Raw genomic sequence first — 24,019 nt, forward strand, 5'->3', positions numbered from 1 at the left:
TTCTCAAGAAAGATTTTTTTCCCCAGGCACTGTGAAACTGCTCACATCTTTGTTTGGAGGCATTGTTTAAAGGCAATGCGTTCTAAAACCCTAAAAAGCCCATTTTCAAAACACCAAGTGGCAACATCAAATGTCTTAACAAAAGTGACCCAACTGGTACTAACATGCTGGCCATGAACTTGACAAATGAAAATATCAATGGCTTCATTGCAGCTATCACTGTGAAATCTGTTTTGCTGGCATCTCAGTCACATTTTAGGAGATCATCGTGCAGAGGAAAACCAGTTCAATAGCTTTAGACATGGCTTATTATTAAATTACAGTGGGTTTAAAGGCTGGCTTGATCCTTATCATTCCTAAGTATTTTGGTAGCTCAGTATTCTGGTAACTGGCCTACAAACACAGCTTTCAGAGCTCAGCTCTCCTCCAGGATGAGATGACCTGGCCTGTCCCCATCAGCACTGGGCACTGCTCCTGTCAGGGGCAGCAGCTGAGCGCCCGTCCAGACCCTGCTTGGAACAGATCTTCCGAGGGACCGGGGCTGCTAGACAAGCAAGGGACGATTGGATGCCCAGTGTTATTTCTAGCTTTGATTTATTCCTCATTCAAAGGCAGAAGGGTCTGCAAGCTGCTGGGTAGCTGAGGACGTGTATTCCCATAGACTGAGAGCATTTGCTGAAGCTCCCTCACCACCCAACTCCATTATAGCTGTGATTGTAAAATACATATATATAGATTTCTGTCACCAGAGCTTTGCATTGGCATCTTGCTGTAGTTCAGGCTGGAGATGGAAGAAACCAGAGTAACTCAGCAGATGTTGCCGGATGCTTTAAAAGGTGCATTTAAAACCTCCCTAAGGACCTGTGTAACAAAGCAAAAGGCGTGGAAGAGTCAGGGCTGGCGTTAGCACGCAGACATAAACAGCCGCATTAACTGAAACAGCCATTTAACTGCTGCTCATATCGAGCGGCATGAGCAAGCGCATCGTTGTTTGCTGTCTTTATTGATGTATCTGCACTGTGTTCAGCAATCCTATAAATCCATTACTGCTGGGAACAGCTGTGGAGCAGACTGATACGCTGGGAAATGAGCACGCATCCAACAGCGCTGAGTAACCAGCTCCAGGCTGGTCTGAGCCAGCGCCCTTGCACCTCGGGCTACACACACCACCAGAAAATGGTTGGGTACCAGCAGGACTCAAGCGTAAGGGCACTTCCAAGGAAGCAAAGGATGATTTGGCATGGTCAGGCTACTGCTGAACTTAAAAATTGTTTCTGATAAAAGCCACCGGATCAAGCGTAGAGCGCTCTACTGATGAGCATGAGATACTTTGAGCCTGTGGGACAGGCAGGCAGCCTTACACCAGCACGGAACGGTGATGTGGGACAGGGCTGGAGGGGACGGGCTTTGCACCTACAGGGTGGGGAGAAGGAAGGAGAAACAGCACACGGGGTAGAGGAAGGTTATCAGAATCTGTGCAGGAAGCGATGGAAGAGCAGCCTGGCAGGAAAAGCTTTCCCGGGAAAGAACGGTGGTAACATGTGCCATCTGGAGGCTTAAAGCAGAAGTGAGCAGGCTACGTTTCCTTTCTGGAGAGACGGCAGTTACCTTATAGGTAGACACACACCTTAATCTGAGCTGACGTTAGATCGCCGTTACCACAGAGCCTGTTTTCCTTCTGATAGTATGCTCCCAACAGTGGTTGCATCACATTTAAAAAAATCGCCAGGGTAAAGAAAACAACCCGGAGTCCAGGAATCTCCTACGAAAGACAGTTCTTGCCCATCCTGCCCTGCATGGAAACAAGGGCAAAGACATGGCATGGTGTGCAGAGGGCGCTCTGCCCCGAGCACGCCAGGCACACAGCTCTCGTGTCCCTAGTAGTCTTCTTCTAAGTGCTATTAATAGACTAAGGCTGCCTGTGAAACACTAGCACTATGTCCAGAACATCGTTCCAAAGAAGCTGGCTTTTCCCTGTTCACTTGGAAAGTTGGAGGTAAAATGTGAGGCGAAGTAACTGGCTCTAGATCAAACTAGCCTACCTTTTCTCAGTGACAGGACGGTGGTATCGTGCTTTGCTCTGCCTGTCATGAGACAGTGTCTATCGATTTAAAATGAAATAAACCCTGGAAAAGCAGCTGGGATGAATAAACAGGGTTCTGCAAAGTAACAGGGACAAAGAAGAACAGGCATGGATCCTGAATCTCCAGATCTGAGAGACTGAGGGTCTTCCAGCTTCTCCTCCTCATGACACACGCAAACTGCTCCTTCCCTTGCCCAGCAAAGCAGGCAGGAAGCAACTCCTCCTGGCCCTTCCAAGTCCAGTTTTCTGCTTCATTTACCTCCTCCTCCCTCGAAGGTAGGAGGCTGGCACGGGCAGAGTTTATCCAACCTGAGAGGAGGGAGACTGAGATGAGGCACAACAATGGAGAGACACCCTGTTTGGTACCAGTTCTGCAAACACTTGTGCGAAGTGCTGGAAATGGAACCATTTAAAGCTAGAGGTTTCAACACCACCAGGTTTCTTCTCTTATGCAAAGAGCTCAATGGGACTCACTGAAGCAGATCCCCAGTAACAGGAAAAGGGAACTAAATGGACTTCTCTGGTGGGTATGAGATGTGGGAGAACACTTCTTGAGAACCTGCTGTAGAAGTAAACTGTTGGTCTTTGCTTGCCTCAATCTGGACAAAAGCAATAGTATCTGTTTTTTAGTCTTTACTCAGATCACCCAGGAGCTGCTAAGACTTAACATCGTTCCATTCACTGAGAAGGTTCTTCTTTCACTTGAGGAAAGCCGAACATTTAAAATTTTTCAGGTGTTTTTCCCTTCCAAGATCCCGTTTCTGACCCTTTTCCACAAGAACATCTCCAAACACCATTCACCACCTGATAACACCCTGCCCGGAAGGGCACACAAGGGCAGACGCATTTTTTACTACATCCCATTTATCAAGTGAAGAACAGGACAGAAAGTTCCATCCTCTCCTCTCTTACTTCCAGCTTTTTAGGTCTCAGTGGCAGTGAAAACAGTAAATGACAAGGCCAGGTGCAGAACGTGATACGCAGGTTCAGCTCTACCCGCCTGAGCGGACTAACATGCCAAATGACAGCCAGAACAGCTGGCTTGACTGAAGTTCTAGGATTTCAAATAAACCTGTATGATTTAAGGAAATAGGAAGTGAGAAATTTTGCTCCTTAAAGGTCTCCATGAAGCTGAGTGCTCCAGGCAATGGCGGTCACCTGCACTGGAAGATTCACTGTCACAACTTCTCTTCTGCAGCACGAGTCCCTCCAAGAGCAGCCAGCCAGCCAGCGTGCGGCTGACACACGCTCCCACCGGACGATGACGAGACAATCCCACTCTGCTCTTCCCAACTCACCATGCAGTCGTTTCAGCAGGGTTACCGCAGAGGATCACAAGATTCCACAGGAAGTATCAGCACCCCATGAGGAACTGGAGAGCCACTGAGTTCCAGTATCACCCTCCAGGCACGTGATTGTTCTCGGGAGTGATTCAGATGGCAACCAGCAATGGAAACTAAGGCTTTCAGAAGAAACAGACTTAACTGGGGTAATTGTATATGCATCTACAGTCAGGTAATCCATAATGAGGAAGCCAGCTACAACATTACACAGAGATTTCTGCACCCTACCATCTCCTCCTGACCACAAAACATCATGCTCAAGGGATCAAAACAGCCCTCCCCCAAGGCTGCTTCAGTGAGTGGAGATCTTCCGATTGACCTCAGGTGTAGCTACTGTTTCACTACCTGGTGCCAAGCTCTGCGTTCGGAGAAGCTACCAGGACACGGGGCCCTGGGCCTGCCAGGCCATCTTCACTGACAGATGAACACCCACGCAGGGAGACCCGGTGGCTGTCTCACACATCCAAGTGCCACCCTAGAGGATGGGAGATCACTTTTCTTAGCCAGCCGAAAGCCCTTCTAAATGAAATGGGTATTAATGGTGTATTAATTTTACTCAAACTGAAAAGAAAACCCCAAGAAACGAAAAAAGACAGAAAGTGCTCTAGGATGATGCTTTTTAATTGTTATTTTTATATTTTTAAAAACAAATCAAACCATTAAAAACATTATAGACGTGCTGAAATTTCCTGTACAACAAATACGAAAACAATAAAATTTGTACATCATTTCAAGATATTCAACAGTCACTTATTTGAAACACATCACTTTTCCCTTCTTAACAGGCCCCAGATGGGAAAAAAAAAGAAAAAAAAAAGAGTAGAACAGAAATTCAGGGGAGTAATTTCCACACAGTGGAGCTTCTGGCCTGGGAAGTTGGTGGCTTTAGATACGAAACACTGACCAGAGAAACAGATCTTGGCAACTGCAACACAGAGAACATCAGAAGGCAGGGAAAAGTTATTAGCAGGAATTCAAGTCATCTTGGCCACAACAGATCCACAAGGTAGTACAGCATCACCTGTAATCCTCCTCTTCCTGCAGAGATATCCTATGAGGCTACATCCTACTTATTTCACATCAGAACTATGGCCAACTTCACGTTTGGAACATTTCAAGCCTCACTAACTCTTCCCACCTGTACCTGGGATCAGCAGGTCATTTGCTTCAAACTCCAGTCTCTTCTCACAATGAGTCACTCTTGAGAAAGCACACACATACAGTTGTACTGAAAATGGGTACTCATTAGAGGACGCAAGTGAGGATTTGGCACCTGCTTCCAACATCAAAACAACAGGACAGACAGGTTTGTTTTCTGTAAGAGCACCTGGGCAGTGGTTAGACAGAAACACATCCCGTTCTAGCGAGCTTTCTGAAGTTCTGCTGCAATGTAACACAAACACGTGATCTAGCATAGCAGATTCATCACCCTTTCTTCTGTGCTACACAAAACAAGGGCCTTCTGAAGCAAGAGAGCGTTCGCCACCCTAAGGCAGCAAGTCCTTGGGAGGCCTGGAATAATGAATACTGGCTCTGTGCTCTGCACAGACATGCAGTAATTGAAAGTTTAACAGAGAAAATAACATGGCTGTAAGGAGCAGGCTTTCCTCCCTTCCCAGTTCCTTTGGAATGGTTTGGTTTGGTCCAAGTGGTTTGTTTGCCATCTGACAGCAGCTTAGGAGGAACGCCAGGTGAGAGATCCACTGTGTGGACTGCCAGTTTGGATGGAGTTGGGCAGGATCATGAATGTTTGGGTTTCCTTAATTTATTTTTAAATTATTTCAGAAAAAGAGAAAAAAAATAATTCAAGAACATACAAGTGGCTGCTACCAAAAAAAAGAAAAATAAGAAAAAAAAAAAGCTGAAGTGCACTCTGGTTTGTCCTCCAGTTTTGCTCCCACAGCACACCACAGTTTCACACCAGGTTGTAAAGAAACTCCTCTGGGTACCTGTAAATCTACAGTTGTGCACCAGGGACTCCTACGTTTTCCTCCAGCCAACAGCGGGTGCTGCGAGGTCGCCAGGTTCCACTCCGATGCCACGTATACTCCCGAGTATCTGTGGCTTTTTCTGACAAGCTCTGCTAAAACATCCCCTCCCCTCCGCCCCCCGCCCCTCAAAAACCCCAACTAACCAACCAACAACAAAAAAAAAAAGCAGCAGAATTCCAGGGACTCTGGTTATTAAACCTTCATAAGATTTTCACCACTTTATAGCTATTCCATAGCATAATTCATAAACTTCATATTCGTCTGCAATGCAACCAGTGCAATGATCCAAAGACCAAACAACACCCACCCCCCCCCCACCCCCCCAAGCTACTTAAGTCCTTCATTGGTAATGCCTTCATAAGTCTAACAGTTATGTACCAGCAAACTAAATCCAAACTAATCCCTGACTTGTAAAATCAGCAAGGAGGGGCTTTCTGCTTGCTTCTTCTGTTTCCAAAAGGACCAGTTAAGACAACAGCAGCAGTAAATTGCAAACAATCACACAGCAATGACATCAGCTCAATGAGATGTGGGCAGGTAAGACGTGTCTCAGCTTTGAATGGCTAAAACAACCCAGAAATTGGTCTTTACAGCAGAATTTTGTGCAGTTTGTTTTGGTAGAAACAGTAAAGCCAGTGAAATCTGTTTGGGAGTGCTTGGACACTTGGAACCTTAGTTTGACATTTTCACAGATTTATATATTTGAGGAAAAACAACAACAATGATAGAAAGACACCAACCTGAGTAAACCTCTATCAGAATAGAGTGATCATTATTCAGTAAATCATATATTGCACCTTTAAATAAATCATTATAAACTGTATAAAAACAGGAATATCAGCCAAGAACAGGGAGGAGCAATTCTGTCCTTCACACACACCTGCACACACCACCCCACCCCACCCCACCCCCCACACACACACATTCACATACTCACTTGCTCAGGGGGTTTGTTTGTTTGTTTTACTACAGTTAAAGCTCGGAGTGAGCGACCACACTCCTCTTCCTCTAGCAGAGGCACCGAAACATTAAGGCAGGGGATATTTGTGGTGAAATGCAAAAAACAAAGCCCACCTCCAAACTTCTGGAGAGTCCTGCCAACAGTGCAACTACAGTTAAGGTTGACATAAGCCTTATTTAAAAATCTGTGTTCTCATTAAGAGTTTCCGTACAAAAATAGAATATCTGCTGGTTCGTTTTTGTTTTTTTTTTTTCTCTAGAGTAGCAACTAGAAAAGGCACAATTTCCAAGTATAAATGTCCATCTGAAGGAGCTGTTCATACTCCTTTTTAAATAAAAAGGAACACAGAAAAAAAAAATCACAGAGGCACATACCTATTAGCTAAGTAACCAGATACAGTAGATAAAATATGTTCCTGAAACGTATTATTAAATATATTAAAACAGCCCACAAGCCTGGTGTCTGTAAATGAAATCATATAAAATTGTAATAAAAAGCTTGTGTTATTATTTTAATATTTGAATTCTAGTTCACTGTTCATACTGCAAATGCCATTTCACTGTTAAATTCCCAAGGAAAAAGCAAGATTCCTCTGTTAAGTTCAAACAGTTTTTTCTGGGGGTTGTTTTGTTGGGGTTTTTTTAATAATTAGCCTGCAGCTCCCACAGGAAACTTGTGTTTTCCTCCTGCAGATCCCAGCTTCGAAGGCGGGCAGGGCCGGAGCAGTCAGACGTGAGACGCTGCTCACAGCCCCGGAAAACACGGAGCAGAACATCTCCCCTTCCCACACGCAGATACCGCCTCCTGGAGACGCCGTGTTCCTTCCAGACTATGCGTGGTAGCCGTTGGCCTTCCCAAAGCCTGGCCCAGGTGTGAAATTTTCGTAGATTGCCATTGCTGTCATGTTTTGGTAAATAAGATCCGTTTTCTTGTCTTTCTGGGATCTAATAATATCCATAACACACTGGTTTAGGAAGATGTATTGGTCCTGGTGGGAGAAAAAGGAAAAGGAGGGTAATACATTTCTAAAGAGCACCTGATTTTAGGAGTAATTCTGCTCCTGAGCACGGCTTTCAGTTTTGGGATGCACCGAGTATTGTCGCAGTATTGTTTAGAGGTTGTACTACAGTTCACAGAAAATAGGGCAGGAAAGGATCCTATGATGTCATCTGATCACACACCCCCCTCAAAAAAACTAGGATCAAATTCACTCTAATGCCTAACACCATCTTAAAAGATTTTCACAACAGATTCTACAGCCTTTTCCAAATCAGCTTGAGCTAACCCACACGCCTTTTTGGATCAAAGTGGTAGCTTCAGTGGAAACACCACTTTTCTTTTGTGTTCCTGCAGGACACAAAAGAAACGATGCACACCAAGACCACTTGACTTGGGAGAATTCTGTTTCACAGACAGAAAAATAAAACTCACGTGGGTAAAACAAGCTGAAAAAAACCCAGCTTTTTCGGGATTTGATTCCTCCCAGCCACAAATGCCAGTCCCACAAAGTACTCTGAAAAGAGAGTGCTTGGACACTGGCTACAACTACTGTTGTGGGAAGAGATGAAGCAGTAAGGAGGGAAGTTAAATGAAGAGCAATTTCAGATTGCTGTAATTCTGAGCCACACCTCGAACCCCCCTCTCCTGGGCAGGCAGGCAGCGCTGCTGGCTGGCAGGCAGCCTTACCTCAGTTTGCACCATTAAAGGCCGGTGCATGCGGAGATCGTACACCACTCCGTACACATCCACAGTGTTCTCCATCTCCATCTGCTGAATCAGGCGGTCGATGGCAATGAACGTCCCCGTCCTCCCGACACCAGCACTGCAACGACACGGGGAAGGCAGTTAGGACTTCCTCTAAATCACCTGCTCAGCAGTGGCCTGATGCAACACCAGTGAAGCTAGTAAGGTGCTTCCTGGTGTTCCAATGGCATGGGTATGGCAAGTCTCTGCAGCCCAGAGGGGTGCTTATTACCATCACCAGGAGGGAGGGGGGACATGCCCCTAGGCTTCTCAGACTCACACCTGCACAAGATTACACATAAAAGCACTTGAAAAGCCAATATTTTCAGCTCAGTTTTGCAGGCTAGGAGAGAGGGTCTGTTCTAATGAAACTTTGTATCACATACTTTATGGCCTAGGTAGCATGGCTACGCTTCTGAACCACAAGTTTTTAATTCTGCCTGGTGAATAGCCCATGTCCTTGCACAAAGAAAGGGACTTATTTTTGTCATAATTTTTAAATCCCCCTGAAAAAGAATTGTTCTGCAAAAAGCCACAAGCTAAAAGCATGTCTAACACAAACATGTTCTCCCTACCTGCAGTGCACCAGGGTAGGAGAGTCGATTGGATTTTGACTGCTGTACTCATGAACGAGGTGTCTAAAGTTGATGAGAAGGTCCGTTGTCTCTGGCACCCCGTGATCTGGCCAAGAGGTGAAATGGAACTGGCGCACTGTGTGGCTCTCTGGTGTGTTGGCCTAAAGGAACAACAAAAGAAAACCAGCTTTAGCAGAGCACGGGTAGAACTTCCTGCCCTAGGCCCTGGGCAAAGCTCAGCTGTTAGAAACCATGCAGCACTCTGATCAACGATGTTTCAGTTTGCCTTTTCCTTCCACTCTGGGAGACAATACTTTGAAGTAATTTCCTTTTAGTTTTCACTTTACTCCAAGATCATCTCTGCTGCGTTACTTTTGCTGGCAGATAAGGGGCTAATTGTTCCATCTAGCTGGTATCACACATATTTATTTGCATAAGCACAAGTTTTGGTTCGATTATGTTTCAGTGTAATGATTATATCCTGTCACTCTAGTGTTGCACGACGTGTGAAGTCACAGTGATACGACATATCACTTCTACAGATACCTGTACACCAAGAACTAGCAACTGAGAGGGTACTCACCTTTTCTACAGTGAAGTCTCTTATAGTCCATTCTGGAAGGACAATCTCTGAGACCATTGTCACAATGATGTCACCATAGCTCTTGGATTGTTCGTCTGGCCAGTACTGCTCACATTTTGTCTATGAGAGTTAAAAGGTTAGACACGTTACACTCAGCATTGGTGCAACTGACTGCTAGTCTGAAACAACAGTAACATCACCCTACCCAGTGACCCATCTCAAGGCAGGAGAAGCTCTACCAAAATCATTTTCAGGGAGAACCACCCACTCTAAAGATAACGATTCCACAGCCCTCCTAAGACAAACTACTCTGGTAATCAGCAGGTATAAAAAAAGATGGAAAAAAAGCTAAAAATTTTGGCTTATTTAATTTAGGAAACAGTCATCCGCTAAGCGGGTGGTTGTTAAAAGGAAGCAGTCAGTCTCTGACCTGGGAGGCTAACAACAAAATAGAAGAGACAGAGCCATCCTCAAGAGACAGGTCAGTTTTAGTAAAAACATACCCGGGCTTGTTCAACACATTTTGTCAACATAACAATAGAGTAGATATTCTTTTCCCAAATCATGCGCCAGAAGTCTTCTATAGTATTGGGCAGAGGACCCTGTGCAGCAATAAAGGCCTTCTTGGAGCTATAGCCCTAAGAAGAGGAAAAACCCACAAAATAAACATGTATTTACATACACACACACGTGCATCAGTCAATGTTAAACATCAGTACAATCTGTTAGGCTTACATCATAAAAACACACATTATGGTTCATTCCAACTAATGAAGCAACTTACAGGCATGTAGTTGGCATTGATATAATCATCGGTTGCCGAGCTTTGATCTGAAAGTTTGACACGAGAAATATCATCTGCAGAAAGAATAAAGGAAAATCATGAATTTTAGAACTAGAACCTCTCAGGAAAATACTGCTGATCCAACGCGTGGTTTCTAAGGAAAAGGTGGTATAGAACAATGTGCATTTTAAGAATATAACTTTAGGAATACTAAATAGCAGCAGTTTGGAATTTTTACGATGAAAGCTTCCAGAAAAATGAGTGGCCAGAAACTCAGAATACTCAAAATTCATAATAGTCAACACAGTTTTTTCTAAAAACATTATTTGGTTTTGCATATTTATACATTTTTAATCCAACACGACATTCACTACAGTTTTCATTTTGGGGAAGGGCAATTTGTTTCCTGTTGCCATTGCAGCTGATGTTTTTCCTCCACAGCATCCTTAAGCACCCATCACTGTTCGCTTCCCAACTCCTCCTTATGTTCTGCTACACTGGGGTGCCTGCAGACAGCCTGGTGGGGCTTAGGCTCCCAGTTTGTCTGGGAAGCCGGCTGGCAGGGTCTTAAACCTCCCAGCTCTGCACACCTGTCTGTACGGAGTCAACCGGTAACCTCCTGGGTTTTTTTCCAATCTGCACTGCAAGTTTCTCACAAATGGAAAAATCAAAAGGAGTTAATTAAGGGAACATTCCTGAAGGAGCTTTCTTGAGGGAAATTTTGGGAACTTGGTGGAATGTTTTTGAGGGGAAGTGCTTTAAGTTTGCTTACACAGTGATTTTGGGAAAGCAGCAGGCCAAATACAGTCATTTGGAAACTGACAACATGAATCCCTCCTTGAAACCTCTGGGTGCTATTAAAGGCAGATTAGCCAAATTCCAGGTTTTTCACCTACAAACTCAACCAGTAGAAGATGCAAAACTTAAGAGAGTCACTCACACGGTAAGACGTTGTTGTATCTATTTTTCCCCCTGTTCTCAGCAAGTTCAGCAGCGAATTTGGGTTGATGAACACCAGCAGACTTGAGCTCCTACAATACAAGGAGGATTCGTGAGCACCTGGTCCTGGCTTGGGAGTCGCACAGAGACAAACAGATACTCCAAACACTTTTGGCATTCCCTGTAAAAGCAGGCATGCTACACTGGATAAATGACAAACCAGCTTTCTACAGGGTGGGAGGGTGACAGTGGCACCTGACAGAGAAGTGATAAATACAGAATGCAGGAATAGTTTAAAACCCAGAGATGGGCTTTGTATGTACCGCGGGCACACGTCATAGAAAAACAGTTACGGTCACTAAACCATGATTGCTGTTGCTCTGAATGCTCCTTCTAGCTATCCACCAGTGGTGCTTGCAAATCACACCCACACATTAAAGAAGTCTGTGATGCTAGCTGGAGACCTGTCTTACTGGGCAGAAAACCAAAATCAAGATAAAACCCCCAAAGTGCAGAGAAGTTAACAGCTTTCCCTAGGCTAACTCTGTAGTGTGACTAGGGCAAGGATGTGGGAGAGCCTGTCTCTGGTGACAGCTCTGGGCAGCTTCAAACTCACAGGGAGAGATAATAGTTCAGGATGTGAATATTTATCATGCACTGCAACTAAGTTTGGAGCTGAATCAGGGAAGGGAAGACTTACATGTGGCTTAATAATCTCGATAATAAAGGTCCCTTCTCTTTCCCTTCACTAAGCCTCATGTACGCTCCATAGGAAAACTAATTTGCCTTTTCAAAAACATTTGTCGTGAAGCTCTCTCCACTGAGGGCACATACCTCATACTCTTCAGCAAAACCACAGCTGGAGTCAGCTTGCTGCTTCTTAAAGTAGGACTCAAAGTTCTCCACTTTAATCAATTTTGATCTACAAGGAGAGAAGCCACATATTGGTAACCAGCATTAGGTAAATAAACCATAAAATCAGTTAATGTGTTAGAAAGTGCTCATTACTTACTTCTTGATTCTTCAGGGAAAAGTGGGGGGAGGGAAGAAAAAAAGGTTGATTAGACACATGCAGCTGTATTTTTCATTATGTGAATCTAAGGACAGAAGCATGACTGTTAGTAGCAGCCATAAAACTGCTTTTACAGGGGACAGGATATCAAGGATAGCATTTAACTGATGTCTTAAACCAAGGAGAGAATAGCACAACCTTCAGAAGAGGATCACAGTAGGTGTTGCTCTGCTGCTTCTGTGCTCCCATCAGATCTGCCCCACTCCTCAGTGTATTTTATCTCAACTATCAAAGTCTACACAGGTGGGACCTCATAGGATGCTCCAGCTGTGCCTTTCCATCAGCACAAAAATCAGTGCAAGCACCAATAATGTGACTGAATCACACTGCATGGGACTTCTGACACAACTGCGCTTTCCCTCCCAGGGCCAGCTCTTACCACCTCAGCGTTACCCGGATTAATGGCTCAGCACAAAAAGACACGGAAAATTCAGGCCATGGTGCAGAATTTTGCCTGTGTGGACTTCAACAACAATTTGGATTGTCTCCTAGATGTGCAGAGCCCCGTGTTTCATTCAAACATCTGTTTTTCAAGACCATGAGGAGCATTTTGCCTCCAATAGTCATTCATGAAGCAAGCACTTAAATCCCTGTGGCCGCTCTAGACGTTTCGATCAATATGATTGGTTTTAGTTTGCAGGCTGGAGCCTTTAAATTCCACAGTGAATTAATACTGCAAAATTATATATAAAACTGCACAGAAAATCACTGTCAGGGTTCAGAATAAATTTTGCAAATATCACTTGAGGCCAGAAAACAGCATGTGAAAGGAGGTGGACTTACTTAATTGGAGAAAAGGACACTTCGGTATTTCTTTTATCTTTCCTGTAAAGCAAAAGAAAACACAATAGGTTCACAGTAGAATTGAATGGAACACATGCAAGATTTCTGATGACAGGTATTTCCTGTGCCTGTTCAGAACAATTTCTTCTAAAGCATCTCATTCTGTGCAAAAAAAGAACCACCCTCCTGAGGCAAACCTTATGCCTGGAGTAGGAATAAAATATTCCATCCTTTGTTCAGTGATGATGTGCAATGGGAGTGTTCCTGTTGGAACAGAGTAAAACACCTGAACACAAAGCACATCATTTGGTGGAAGAAGTACATATGAGGGGTCCACATCGTTAGCTAACATCTCAGGAGACCTGCTACTAATCCCAGAGTCCCTACAGTAAGTTTTCAGCAGCGACGTGCCAGTGGTACTGAAAGAGGTAGGTGAATGAAAACAAAGAAAGCGTTTCTAGCTTTAAAGGAAGCTCTGCTCATTATTGTCCACAGCTATTGGAGACACTTGTGAAAATAACAGCAGTTAATCAAAGAAACTAAGGAAACTGGACTCAGGGACATCAAGCCAAGTCTTGTACCCCATGATCAGAAGCAAGAAGAGGCCTTTGTGGACTCCGAGGTACCAGACTATTTGTAAAAGACTGGAGAGACCAGCTCAAATCCTACACAGCTCATCAGCTTCTGGAAACTCCAGAATGGACGTTTCATGTGACACGCCATCAAGCATTTAAAAAGCGTGATTAATGGATAATTTAAAATAAAACCTTCTAAGATACAATTACATGTATTTTAGCACAATAATTTGTGATGCTTGCTCCCTTCTGACTGCATTACTTCGTCAGCATGCATGAATTCAGAAAACTTAACAAATCTTAACTCCTTAGTTTCTAAATATGGGGTTGAACAAAGTTATTTGTTACCTAGCTTGATACATCAACTCTGATCTGTAACATACAAAAGAGGATTTTTAATAGAATGTATTTTAAAGTATCATGACAGAAATGTATAAAACAGAGAAGCCTTTTTAGAGGAAGTTACTGAAGCGAAATCCCGGTGTTCCCCATCACAACAAACACAATGAGCACAGGTTACCTTCTCCTCCTCCAGAATATGAAACCCACGACAGCGACTACAGCCAAGATAGCAAGAAGGCACCCGATAACAGCTCCAGCAATAACACCTGATAAAAGAGAACAAGTATTGCTCCTTACTGATTTACCTCTTGGTAATGACCTACCTCAATCAATGCTCTATGAGAGAATCTTGCAAGTCACAGGGCACACTCTGCTCTACTAAACGCCTTTTCTCTATTCTGCCCTTTGGCAGTATCAGTATTGAAAGCTCATTAAGAATAATAAGCCAAGGATGATAAATTATTTTAATTAAAAAAATGGGATGAAGGGACCAGTATTTGCATTCCAATACACCTGGCTTCTAATTTACCAGAATTGCTAATGTACCATCAGCTGCTTTTTACTACTTGTTTCAGTATCAAAGCCTTGGTGTGCCATCCCTTCCCTTTTAATACACCATGAGCAGCAGTTTTTGGTGACTTGTACAGTGGAAGTCCTACATGGGGGGAAAAAAGGTCACTTTTTCAGAGGTCAGAACTAGCAAGGTATGAATTTATAGGGCAGTGTCACTGCAAAGCTGGAAAGAAAAATCAATCACAGAGAAACCAATGGGCATGTCCTGGTTTTGGTGGGGATACAGTTAATTTCCTGTCCAGCAGCTGATATAGTGCTGTGTTTTGGATTTAGGATGAGAATAACGTTGAATACACACTGATATTCTCGTTATGGCAAGGCAATATTTACATCAAGTCAAGGCCTTCTTGGCTTCTCACTCCACCCCACCAGTGAGGAGGCTGGAGGTGCACAAGAAGCCTGGAGGGAAGATGGCCAGGACAGCTAATCCAAACCAGCCACGCTTCATATACAACTTGGGGGAAGCTGGACAGGGGCTGGTACCATAGCTTGGGAACTAGCTGGGTACTGGTGATCTGTGGGTTGTGAGCCATGTCCTGTGCATGACTTGTTTTGTATATTCTTTTATCATTGTCATTTGTGGCCTCCTCTTCCTTTTCTGTCATATTAAACTGCCTTTATCTCAACACCTCGCCCCCTCCCCCTTTTACTATTTTTCCCCCAATTCTCTCCCTCACCCCACTGTCAGGGTGAGTGAGCTAATTGCTGTGCAGTGGTTTTAGCTACCTGCCAAACTAAACCACAACAGTTTGTTTAGCTATTATGAAACTTGGCATAATTAAGGAGTCTCCATACACTGTGTATGTTCTGAGCCAGCAGTCCTTTATTTGACATGAACTGTACCTGGATCCTGGGGTAGTAAAACCGCCTCAGAACAGGGCGAAAACGATACGTAACTATCCTCCCCCACAATGATCTCAGCTGTAGTAAAGGTTATGTCGGTGAAGCCTGCAACACTTGCTCTGTTGATAAAGGAGAAGAAAAAGAAAACAAATCAGGTACATTACATGGTTCTAACAGCCTGAAGCAAGACCTGTAATCTTTTCATTAGATGATCTTTTAGATTTCAGCTGCAGCAAAATGAACCAAACAGAAGTTTGAGATAAATACCTGTACGAACGAAGTGGAATCAATGGTCCATTTTCATAACTGTATGTTTTGCTTCCATTGCCAACATCAACGATGTTTGTATGATTCTGAGAATGGAGAGAAGGTGATTTTGGCTGCTCTACCTTCATGACATATGTTACATAGGTGACTGTCATCATCTTCTTGAAATCTTTGTATGTGTTGTTCAATTTTAACTTCAAAGACTGACAATCTTCAGGAAAAAACAAGGATATAATTGGTATACATCATTCACTGATTTTGTGTCAATGGGCGCAGCAGCTGAGTTGGTAACACAGTGCATCACAGTGACCTCAGCTGTCATTACTCCAAGAATACTGCCCGACTTGAAAGACTGAGTGCAACAGACAACCTGAGAAATCTCTTCGACTGCAGTACAAGTTACCAAAGTACCTCCCTACTCCCCTGTATTATTTGTTTTAACCTCCTTTTGGTTTTACTTGTACCATGTGTAGCAGAGCTGCTGTGTAAAGGTATGCATGCACTCTGTCAACTATCGTATACAGTGAGCACAACAGAGAGTAGAAAAAGTCAGCTGGTATTTGGTAACATTGTGCTACCCAAACAGCATCAAGCCTCATTCAGGGTGACATTGAACTTGTCCTGGCCTACACTTCCTTGCTATGCCTTACAAAAAGTCTCACACCTATGCCCTAAGAGATGAACAAGGTACTTTCCACTGGCTAGTCAGGAGAGGGGCGGCTCTGGGATGGTCTTAGCTTGGGCCGACCGTCCAGTCATGAGGTCTGGAAACTGCATTGTGTATCACCTATTTTGTGTATTGTTATGAGTACTATTGTTATTTTCCCTTCTTTTGCTGTCCCAGTAAACTGCTCTTATCCCAACCCAAGAATTTTACCTTTTCCCTCTGACTTGCTTCCCCATTCTGCTTGGGAGGGAGGAGGGTGCTAGGCTGCTGGCTGGGGCTAAAACCATGACAGACTGAGGTCCGCATGCACTGCTCTCCGTTGACAAAGGGTAGAGAGCTCTTTCAAAAGAGCTAAAAGCTCCTTCTAAAAGCAGATTTAGTACATCATTCCCTGTAGAAAGAAGCCTTGCAGGTGCTCTAAAAGGTGGGATAGCTCTAAAACATTTTCTACAGTTGTGTAGATAAATTTGATCTGCCAGCAGTGAGCTGGTGGCTCAGTGCCACCAGCAGCAAAGCTCCTGTCAACTTTAACTGGACAGGAACAGGGTGCAAGACAGCTCTTCTAAAGCACTGGTTTGGTTACATTAAAGGCAGCTGAGGTTGCTGTTCACCCAGTTGCCTCAGTACTATTTGAGAGATGTCATATATCCTGACCAGTCTCAAGTTTGAAGTCCAAAAGGATGTACATCCCAGGTTGTATCTGCAGCTCTTTGTGGATGTCCTGGATATCACCCTAGAACATTTCAAACTTCTTTAGACACCACTGCTCAGACAACTGAATAAAGTCCCCTCTGCCTATCCTAAAGGTAATGACACACACATCTCAAAGACACTAATGCTATTTCAACACTAGAAAGCTGAAGCAATGTGTGGCCCCAAGGATGGTTTTCTGCTCCTACACTTGGACTCTATATCGGTGGACTCAGCAATGCTAGGTTAACAGTTTGACTTGATGATCTTCAAGGTCTTTCCAACTAAAAATCATTTTATGATTCTGTATTATAAATAAAGGAGAACTTATTTCTCTCAATCACATCTTGAAGGTCCTCTCTTGAATACCTTGCAAGCAGAACCACACAGAACACCACAATGAATCTCACTGAGACTAAAACAGGACTCACTGAAGGTACAAGACGAGCTTGTATGATCTTAATGATGGACATTCTAATCAGTAACTCTGGGGCAGCTGAGTAGGCATGTAAAAAATAGAAATTTTCTGCACTGATGTACTACTTTATAAGTATTTTATATATATATATATGTATATACACAGATGCGGAGTCATTTCTTGGACATATATTGTATGAAAATCCACTGAAAAATATCTATAGTCAAACTGCTGCAAGATGAATTCCCAGGGTTAAGATGAAGAATAAACCTGAATGTCAAATCCCTTTTGGGGGAAACTATCTCCATCAGCTGTTTTATTCTTCTGGTACATTGGCAGAAATAAAAAGAAGTTCACCTAGAACCTACAGAGCAAAGCTAAAGTTAAGTTTCTTAATTTTATTATTTATCTCTAGACATTCACCAGTGAAAACTTTTTTTTTTTAATTTAAGATTTTACTGTAGATAACTTCCAGCTGAAGAATGGAGAGGGAAAAAGATCCGACATTCCAAAGCTGCTTATACTAGTAGCCATGGCATTTATTCTGAGGAGAAAAAAAAAGACAAAGGACACTGCACTATCTTGTGGCAGGAATCACAGAATCACAGAATGTATATGGTTGGAAGGGACCTTTAGAGGTCATCTAGTCCAACCCCTCTGCAGTAACAGAGACATCTTTACTAGATCAGGTTGCTCAGAACCACATCAAGCCTGACCTTGAATATCTCTAGGGATGGGGCCTCTGCTACATCTCTGGGCAACCTGTCCCAGTGATCCACCACCCTCATATTGAAGAACTTTTTCCTAATAACCAACCTAAATCTCCCCTTTTCAAGTTACCATTACCCCTCAGCCTACTGCTACATGTCCTTGTGAACAGCTCTTCCCAAGCTTTCTTACAGGCACCTTTCAGGTACTGGAAGGCCACTGTAAGGTCCCCCTGGAGCCTTCTCTTCTCTAAGCTGAACAAGCACAACTCTCTCGGGCTGTCTTCACAGGAGAGGTGATTCAGCCCTTTGATCATTTTTGTGACCCTCCTCTGGACGCATTCCAACAGGTCCATGTCCTCCTTGCATTGAGGGCTCCAAAGCTGGACACAGTACTCCAGGTGAGGTCTCACCAGAGCAGAGCAGAGGGGCAAAATCACCTCTTTCAATCTGCTGGCCACACTTTTTTTGATGCAGCTCAGGATGCAGTTGGCCTTCTGGGCTGCAGATGCACATTGGTGGCTCACGTCCAGCTTCTCATCCACAAGTACTGGACATGAGCCACCAATATGCATCTGCAGCCCAGATTTGCTACAATCACTAGCAAATGAAGACAGCACCAGCACTGTGGCAATACATGAGACTTATGTACAAGGATAAGTCAGGTTGGAAAAGGTTAAGTGACAACAGTGGCTTTCTGAAAAGGAGTGATCCAACTTCAAGCAAGCAAGGTATTGCCTCTCAATTTTTCAAAGGCAATTGAAAACACTAAGTCAGTCTTTCCTTTATCTGTTTAACACCTATTTAGAGCTTAAGACACAACGCTGTCTGATAATTTGTTTCACATAAGATAATATCGTAACACCTTACCTTGTTCTTCTGTGGTGATCATTACTGCATAGGCTTTTAATGGTCCATTCACTGAGTCAAAATCAGAGAATTCAACAGACAAGGAGCTGTGACTGATCGCCTTGACTAAAGGACCTGTGCTTGGAGAAGGTGGGTCTATAGGCAGAAACATTTTAGAATACCTTAGTGACTGATAAAGAAAAGTTTTCCAAACAAGAAAATGTTGTAATACTAATGCTGCTCATGTAACACATATTCATTGTGTGTCACCTTAGATTTGCATGAGCGCAGTGTTTTATCCATAATCTGTAGGCTTATGATGTACAGCACATCACGTTTGGTATTCTCCAATCACATGAAGTTAACATTTTGGCCCTATGAATATCTTAATGCTTACCTGTAATGCTGGTAGTACATATGCTCAGCACTGGAGGGCTTTTAGAAGTATCTGAAAGAGTTTCAATAGTAATATTATAGGTGTGGAAATACTTTAGAAGTGGTGTTCTGAAGGTTTCCTCTGAGCCTTCTGTCATGCAGGGTGGAGCCAACTGATCGTTTTCACACGTATCATTACATATTCCAATTCTGAAGCCAGAATTTTTCCCAGATGGACATTCCCACTTCAGCACTAGGAAAGGCTGCTTGGCCACTGCCTCGCACCGAAATGAACTCACTACAGCAGGAGCTGGGAAGGAAAAAAAAGGAGTAAGAAATCAAGTGTTGTAGTAAATAGAAAAAGCTGACTACTCCTAAGTTCTGTGTATAAACATCAGTAAAAGATCAGTATTCCTTCCCACTTTAAAAAAAGATGAAACTGCCTACAAGGACTTGCTGCCCTATGAGGAAGTATTTAGCACACTACATATGCAGACTGCTGTGCTAACTCCTCTGCAGACAGGTTTGCAGAGAAAATTGAGGTTGAGTATCTGAAAACTTTGCTGATCTTGACAAAGTGCTGTTCAACCACTGAACATGCTACCCTAAGAACATTTTGAGTGTGCAGATTGGCACTAACTTCCTCTATAATTATGTAGAACTCTCAGTGGCCACCAAATACAAAAAAGAATGGAAGCTCCCTGCATGAAGAGTGCAGCAGGAGCCATCCTTAAGTGCAGCAACTACACGTCAGTTCGTGTGAGAGTCAGGAAGGACAAACATACAGACCACAATCTTACAACCCGCCACCAAAAGGTACTGCACAAGTTATCGTAACACTGAGAAGAGAGGTCCCACTACATTAAACATCTTAGAAAACTTGGCCTTCAGGACCAAAACACTCATCTCTCTGTAACACACAGCAAATTTACTTCCTCCCTTGATAAAGTATCTGGTACTTTGTGGTGAAAGGCTAAGAGATTACATTATTTTGCTATTTAAAGGGGTCCGTACAGTACTTTAAGAAGCTGAGGAAAAGCAGAATTGCATACCAGAAGAAAGAGATTTTACTAAGAGATAGATGTGAGTGACTGGGACTTATTTTTAATGCTTTCTATGAATGCTTCCTTTCCTTCAGAAACACTGACAGCTCCTCCTACAAGTACAATGCCATTATAGAAGGTCCAGGGCTTATATCTGTAATAACAGCTCTGGTGACAGCAGAGGTCTGGTTTCTAGCAGAGCAACCATGGCTTTGGATATGTATCCTGGAGGTGCAGCTAGATCATGTGTGCTCCATGAGAAAAATCAGAGACCAGCATACTCTGCTTGGATATGGAAGGTGGAGCTGGGCTCTGTGAGAGTCAGTGACAAGTGTTTGCATGCAGTAACAGAAAAAGCAGAGGCACAGTAACACTACCATGCTTTGAATGGACTAAGCATTAGGAGTAGCCAAGCAGCACTTTCACAGTCCCAGAGCCTCCAAACTGGTTCATCCTGGGGCACCTCTGGAAACCTCACTGAGCAGCTCTGGGCCAAATTTACTTCACCTCAGTTAAAACAGGACAAAGCAAAGGAAAGGGCACAAAAGCTCATATTCACAACACAGGAGAAGAACGGTCACAATGCCTAGCATGGGGAAACCAGGAGCACCTCAACCTTCTCCACTTCGCTGTAGAGCAGCAGAGTGTGGCTGAGCACCACACAGCACAGTGCTGCCCACAGTCTAGCTGCCATCACAGGCTCCTCCAACAGGGGAATTCCCCCAGGCACACAATGCACTCTGCATGGGAGCCCTTCAAAATAATGGCCCAAGAGCCTAATCCACAAAGAGGAGAAGGCAAAAAACCCTCCCACACACTAAGGTAGATTGGGTGCAGCACTTCTGTCTGAAACACTATTGTATTTCAACCCCTAAGCAGGTAGGCACAGTAAAACACAGACCAACCGAACAAGGCTACAAGAAACTGTGACTTACTTGTATAAAGCACTGTGGACACTCCTTCTCCTTCTGTCTGACCATCAGCTGCTACTGCAAATACTGTGAAATTGTACATTGTCCCAGGGATTAACTCAGTAATTTCCACTTCAGTGAGACTGGACGTCAGGTTAATAACAGAGAGACCATTTTCAACCTCTATCCTGTACGTGTAGGAGCTGGAAGCTGTGTCATTCACCACCCACGTTAAGTTGATGGAAGTCTCACCAACGTACTCTGCCTTGAGATCAAGAACTGGTCTGGGCCCTGTGGAAGGCAAGACAACCATCTGTCAGCCTGCAAGAACGTCCACTCACATACATGGACAGAAGACACATGGGCAGACTGCTACTTCACTCTCTTCACATCACACATTGTTCAGAGTGCAGGAGCATCCCAACAACATCCCCAGATGTTCCTGGAGGCATTTGCATCTGTGGGCAGCTAAGAGAGAACTAAGAAAGAGGCATCTCAATAGCAATTCAACTTCCTTTCACATTCAAAAAACGAAGCAGAGGTCACCACTGTGGCAGCACTCCCAGGGTTTTTCTTGCAAATATAGACAGGTGCACAGGAAAGACAGAGGGTGGCAGGGGGACACAGGCAAAGAAGATGGTGGTGTAGCTGTGCACACCAAAAGGTAAGGGACATCAGGTATCACTGGAGAAGGAACAGAGATAATGACTCAGTCACCACGCTCCTTTGCCACCCCTCATGCCCTGAGCTCATGCTGCCTAAAGCTTACCCTCCTGCTGAAGCTCAATGGCAGCCATAGGCCTCCAGATCACAACAGTTCCCTGGACACAACACGCTGTGTGTGGGCCCTTTAAAATAAGGATCTGAGGCCACCATCATTCATGAAGCAAAAGCAACAGGACTGCCTACACAACTTGCAGGCCAGGGAGGCAGGTTCATGGGAAGATGCCCTTCACTGTGTCGCAAGTGTTGGTAACCACCTTCATAACCGCTGCTTCTGAGGGGCATTGTTTTGTGTTGTTCTTAAAATGAAGGCATTGTCTCTTCCACACAAACCTCCCTAACTGCAGGTAGGCAATGCACAGCAACTCTGCCTGCAACAATATTAAATTTCAACCCCCAGGCAGGTAGGCAGAGCCCTGTGCTGCACAGCAAAACACAGACCACCCGAACAAGGCTACAAGAAACTGTGACTTACTTGTATAAAGCACTGTGGACACTCCTTCTCCTTCTGTCTGACCATCAGCTGCTACTGCAAATACTGTGAAATTGTACCTTGTCCCAGGGATTAACTCGGTAATTTCCACTTCAGTGAGACTGGATGTCACGTTCTTAACAGGGGAACCATTGTCAACCTCTATCCTGTACGTGTAGGAGCTGGAAGCTGTGTCAGTCACCATCCATGTTAAGTTGATGGAAGTCTCACCGATGTACTCTGCCTTGAGATTGAGAACTGGGCTGGGCCCTGTGGAAGGTAAGACAACAATTTGTCAGCCTGCAAGAACATCTGCTCACATACATGGACAGAAGACACACGGGCACACTGCTACTTCACTCTCTTCACATCACTCATTGTTCAGAGTGCAGAAGCATCCCAACAGCAGCTCCAGATGTTCCTGGAGGCTTTTGCATCAGTGGGCAGCTAAGAGAGAACTGATGCGGAGTCATTCTGAGGGGGATTCTACCCACTTTGTCACTCCAAAGCAGAAGTAGAGGTCATCACTGTGCCAGCCCTCCCAGGGCTTTCCTTGGGAAACTGGAGAGGTGGGCAGGAAAGAGAAAAGTGTACAGGGGTAAGATGGTGGTGTATCTGTGCACAGCAAAAGGTAAGGAACATCCGATATCACTGGAAGAGGAACAGAGGTGATGACCCATGCACCCTGCTCTTCCTCAAACTGTTATGCCCTGAGCTCACTCTCATTGCAGAGACACCATCTTCATAACAAGACAACTAGGCACTAAAGTCAGGCAGCACAGGAGAGACTTTCGGGAATCAACTGGGAATGTAGAAACACTCATATATTTCAGGACAACACAAAATTACAAGAACAGGTATCTGTTTCCTTTCAAGTGCACCCTGTGGAATGACCAGGCTGGGCTACAGCCTTGCAGGCCAACTCCAAAACAGTCCCTCCAACACCGTATGTCTAGACTTTTGATGCCCAGCACCTTTTTGGTGCTGGATAGCCAAAGCAGTTCTCCTGAACTAATGCTGCCTAAATCTCACTCTCCTGCTACAACCTGATGGCCCCTATGAACCCATAAATCACAAAGGTTCCCCTGGTGCAACATGCTCTGTGTGAGATCCCTTAAAATAAGGGTCTCAGTCCCCCATCCTCTAGGAAAAGAAACCATCCTGCTTTCCCAAATTTAGAAGACAGAGGTTCTAAGGGAAAAATTCCCTCTGAATTTTGCCAGCCGTGGGGACACACTTCACCAACAGCTTTCTATCAGGGCAATGCTGCTTCTGTAGTTTAACATCCCATGCTTGGCAGACTGGCCAGCTCCAGCACCAAAATATCACTTCTGCCTGGAGCAGTATTAAATCTAAACCCTCAGGCCAGTAGGTAGAGCCCTGTGCTGCACAGCAAAACACAGACCTCCAGAACAAAGCTGCAAGAAACTGTGACTTACTTATATCAAGCATTATGGACACTCCTTCTCCTTCAGTCTGACCATCAGCTGCTACTGCAAATACTGTGAAATTGTACATCCTCCCAGGGATTAACTCAGTAATTTCCACTTCAGTGAGACTGGACTTCAGGTTCATAATAGAGGAACCATTTTCAACCTCTATCCTGTACGTGTAGGAGCTGGAAGCTGTGTCGTTCACCACCCACATTAAGTTGACAGCAGTCACACCAATGTGCTCTGCCTTGAGATCGAGAACTGGGCTGGGTCC

The 24,019-nt window shown here is 44.2% G+C and overlaps 1 protein-coding gene across 1 annotated transcript in view; it reads right to left on the reverse strand.

The window, feature by feature from the left end:
• Positions 1–6,876: 6,876 nt before the first annotated feature.
• The window catches only part of PTPRJ (protein tyrosine phosphatase receptor type J), a gene marked incomplete at its 5' end in the record, with an annotated part of 75,193 nt that continues 58,050 nt past the window's right edge, over positions 6,877–24,019 (reverse strand). The window contains 17 exons of the mRNA XM_084263125.1: positions 6,877–7,366; positions 8,065–8,200; positions 8,697–8,857; positions 9,280–9,399; positions 9,783–9,917; positions 10,064–10,137; positions 11,004–11,094; positions 11,837–11,924; positions 12,858–12,899; positions 13,953–14,040; positions 15,191–15,309; positions 15,458–15,668; positions 18,810–18,944; positions 19,186–19,473; positions 21,142–21,408; positions 22,316–22,582; positions 23,752–24,018. Coding sequence (XP_084119251.1) covers positions 7,208–7,366; positions 8,065–8,200; positions 8,697–8,857; positions 9,280–9,399; positions 9,783–9,917; positions 10,064–10,137; positions 11,004–11,094; positions 11,837–11,924; positions 12,858–12,899; positions 13,953–14,040; positions 15,191–15,309; positions 15,458–15,668; positions 18,810–18,944; positions 19,186–19,473; positions 21,142–21,408; positions 22,316–22,582; positions 23,752–24,018 — 2,648 coding nt within the window. The 3' untranslated portion in view covers positions 6,877–7,207. The remainder of the gene's footprint in view (positions 7,367–8,064; positions 8,201–8,696; positions 8,858–9,279; positions 9,400–9,782; positions 9,918–10,063; positions 10,138–11,003; positions 11,095–11,836; positions 11,925–12,857; positions 12,900–13,952; positions 14,041–15,190; positions 15,310–15,457; positions 15,669–18,809; positions 18,945–19,185; positions 19,474–21,141; positions 21,409–22,315; positions 22,583–23,751; position 24,019) is intronic.

This window comes from Gallinula chloropus, assembly GCF_964237585.1.
Source record: "Gallinula chloropus genome assembly, chromosome: 4".
NCBI classification, from domain to species: Eukaryota; Metazoa; Chordata; class Aves; order Gruiformes; family Rallidae; genus Gallinula; species Gallinula chloropus.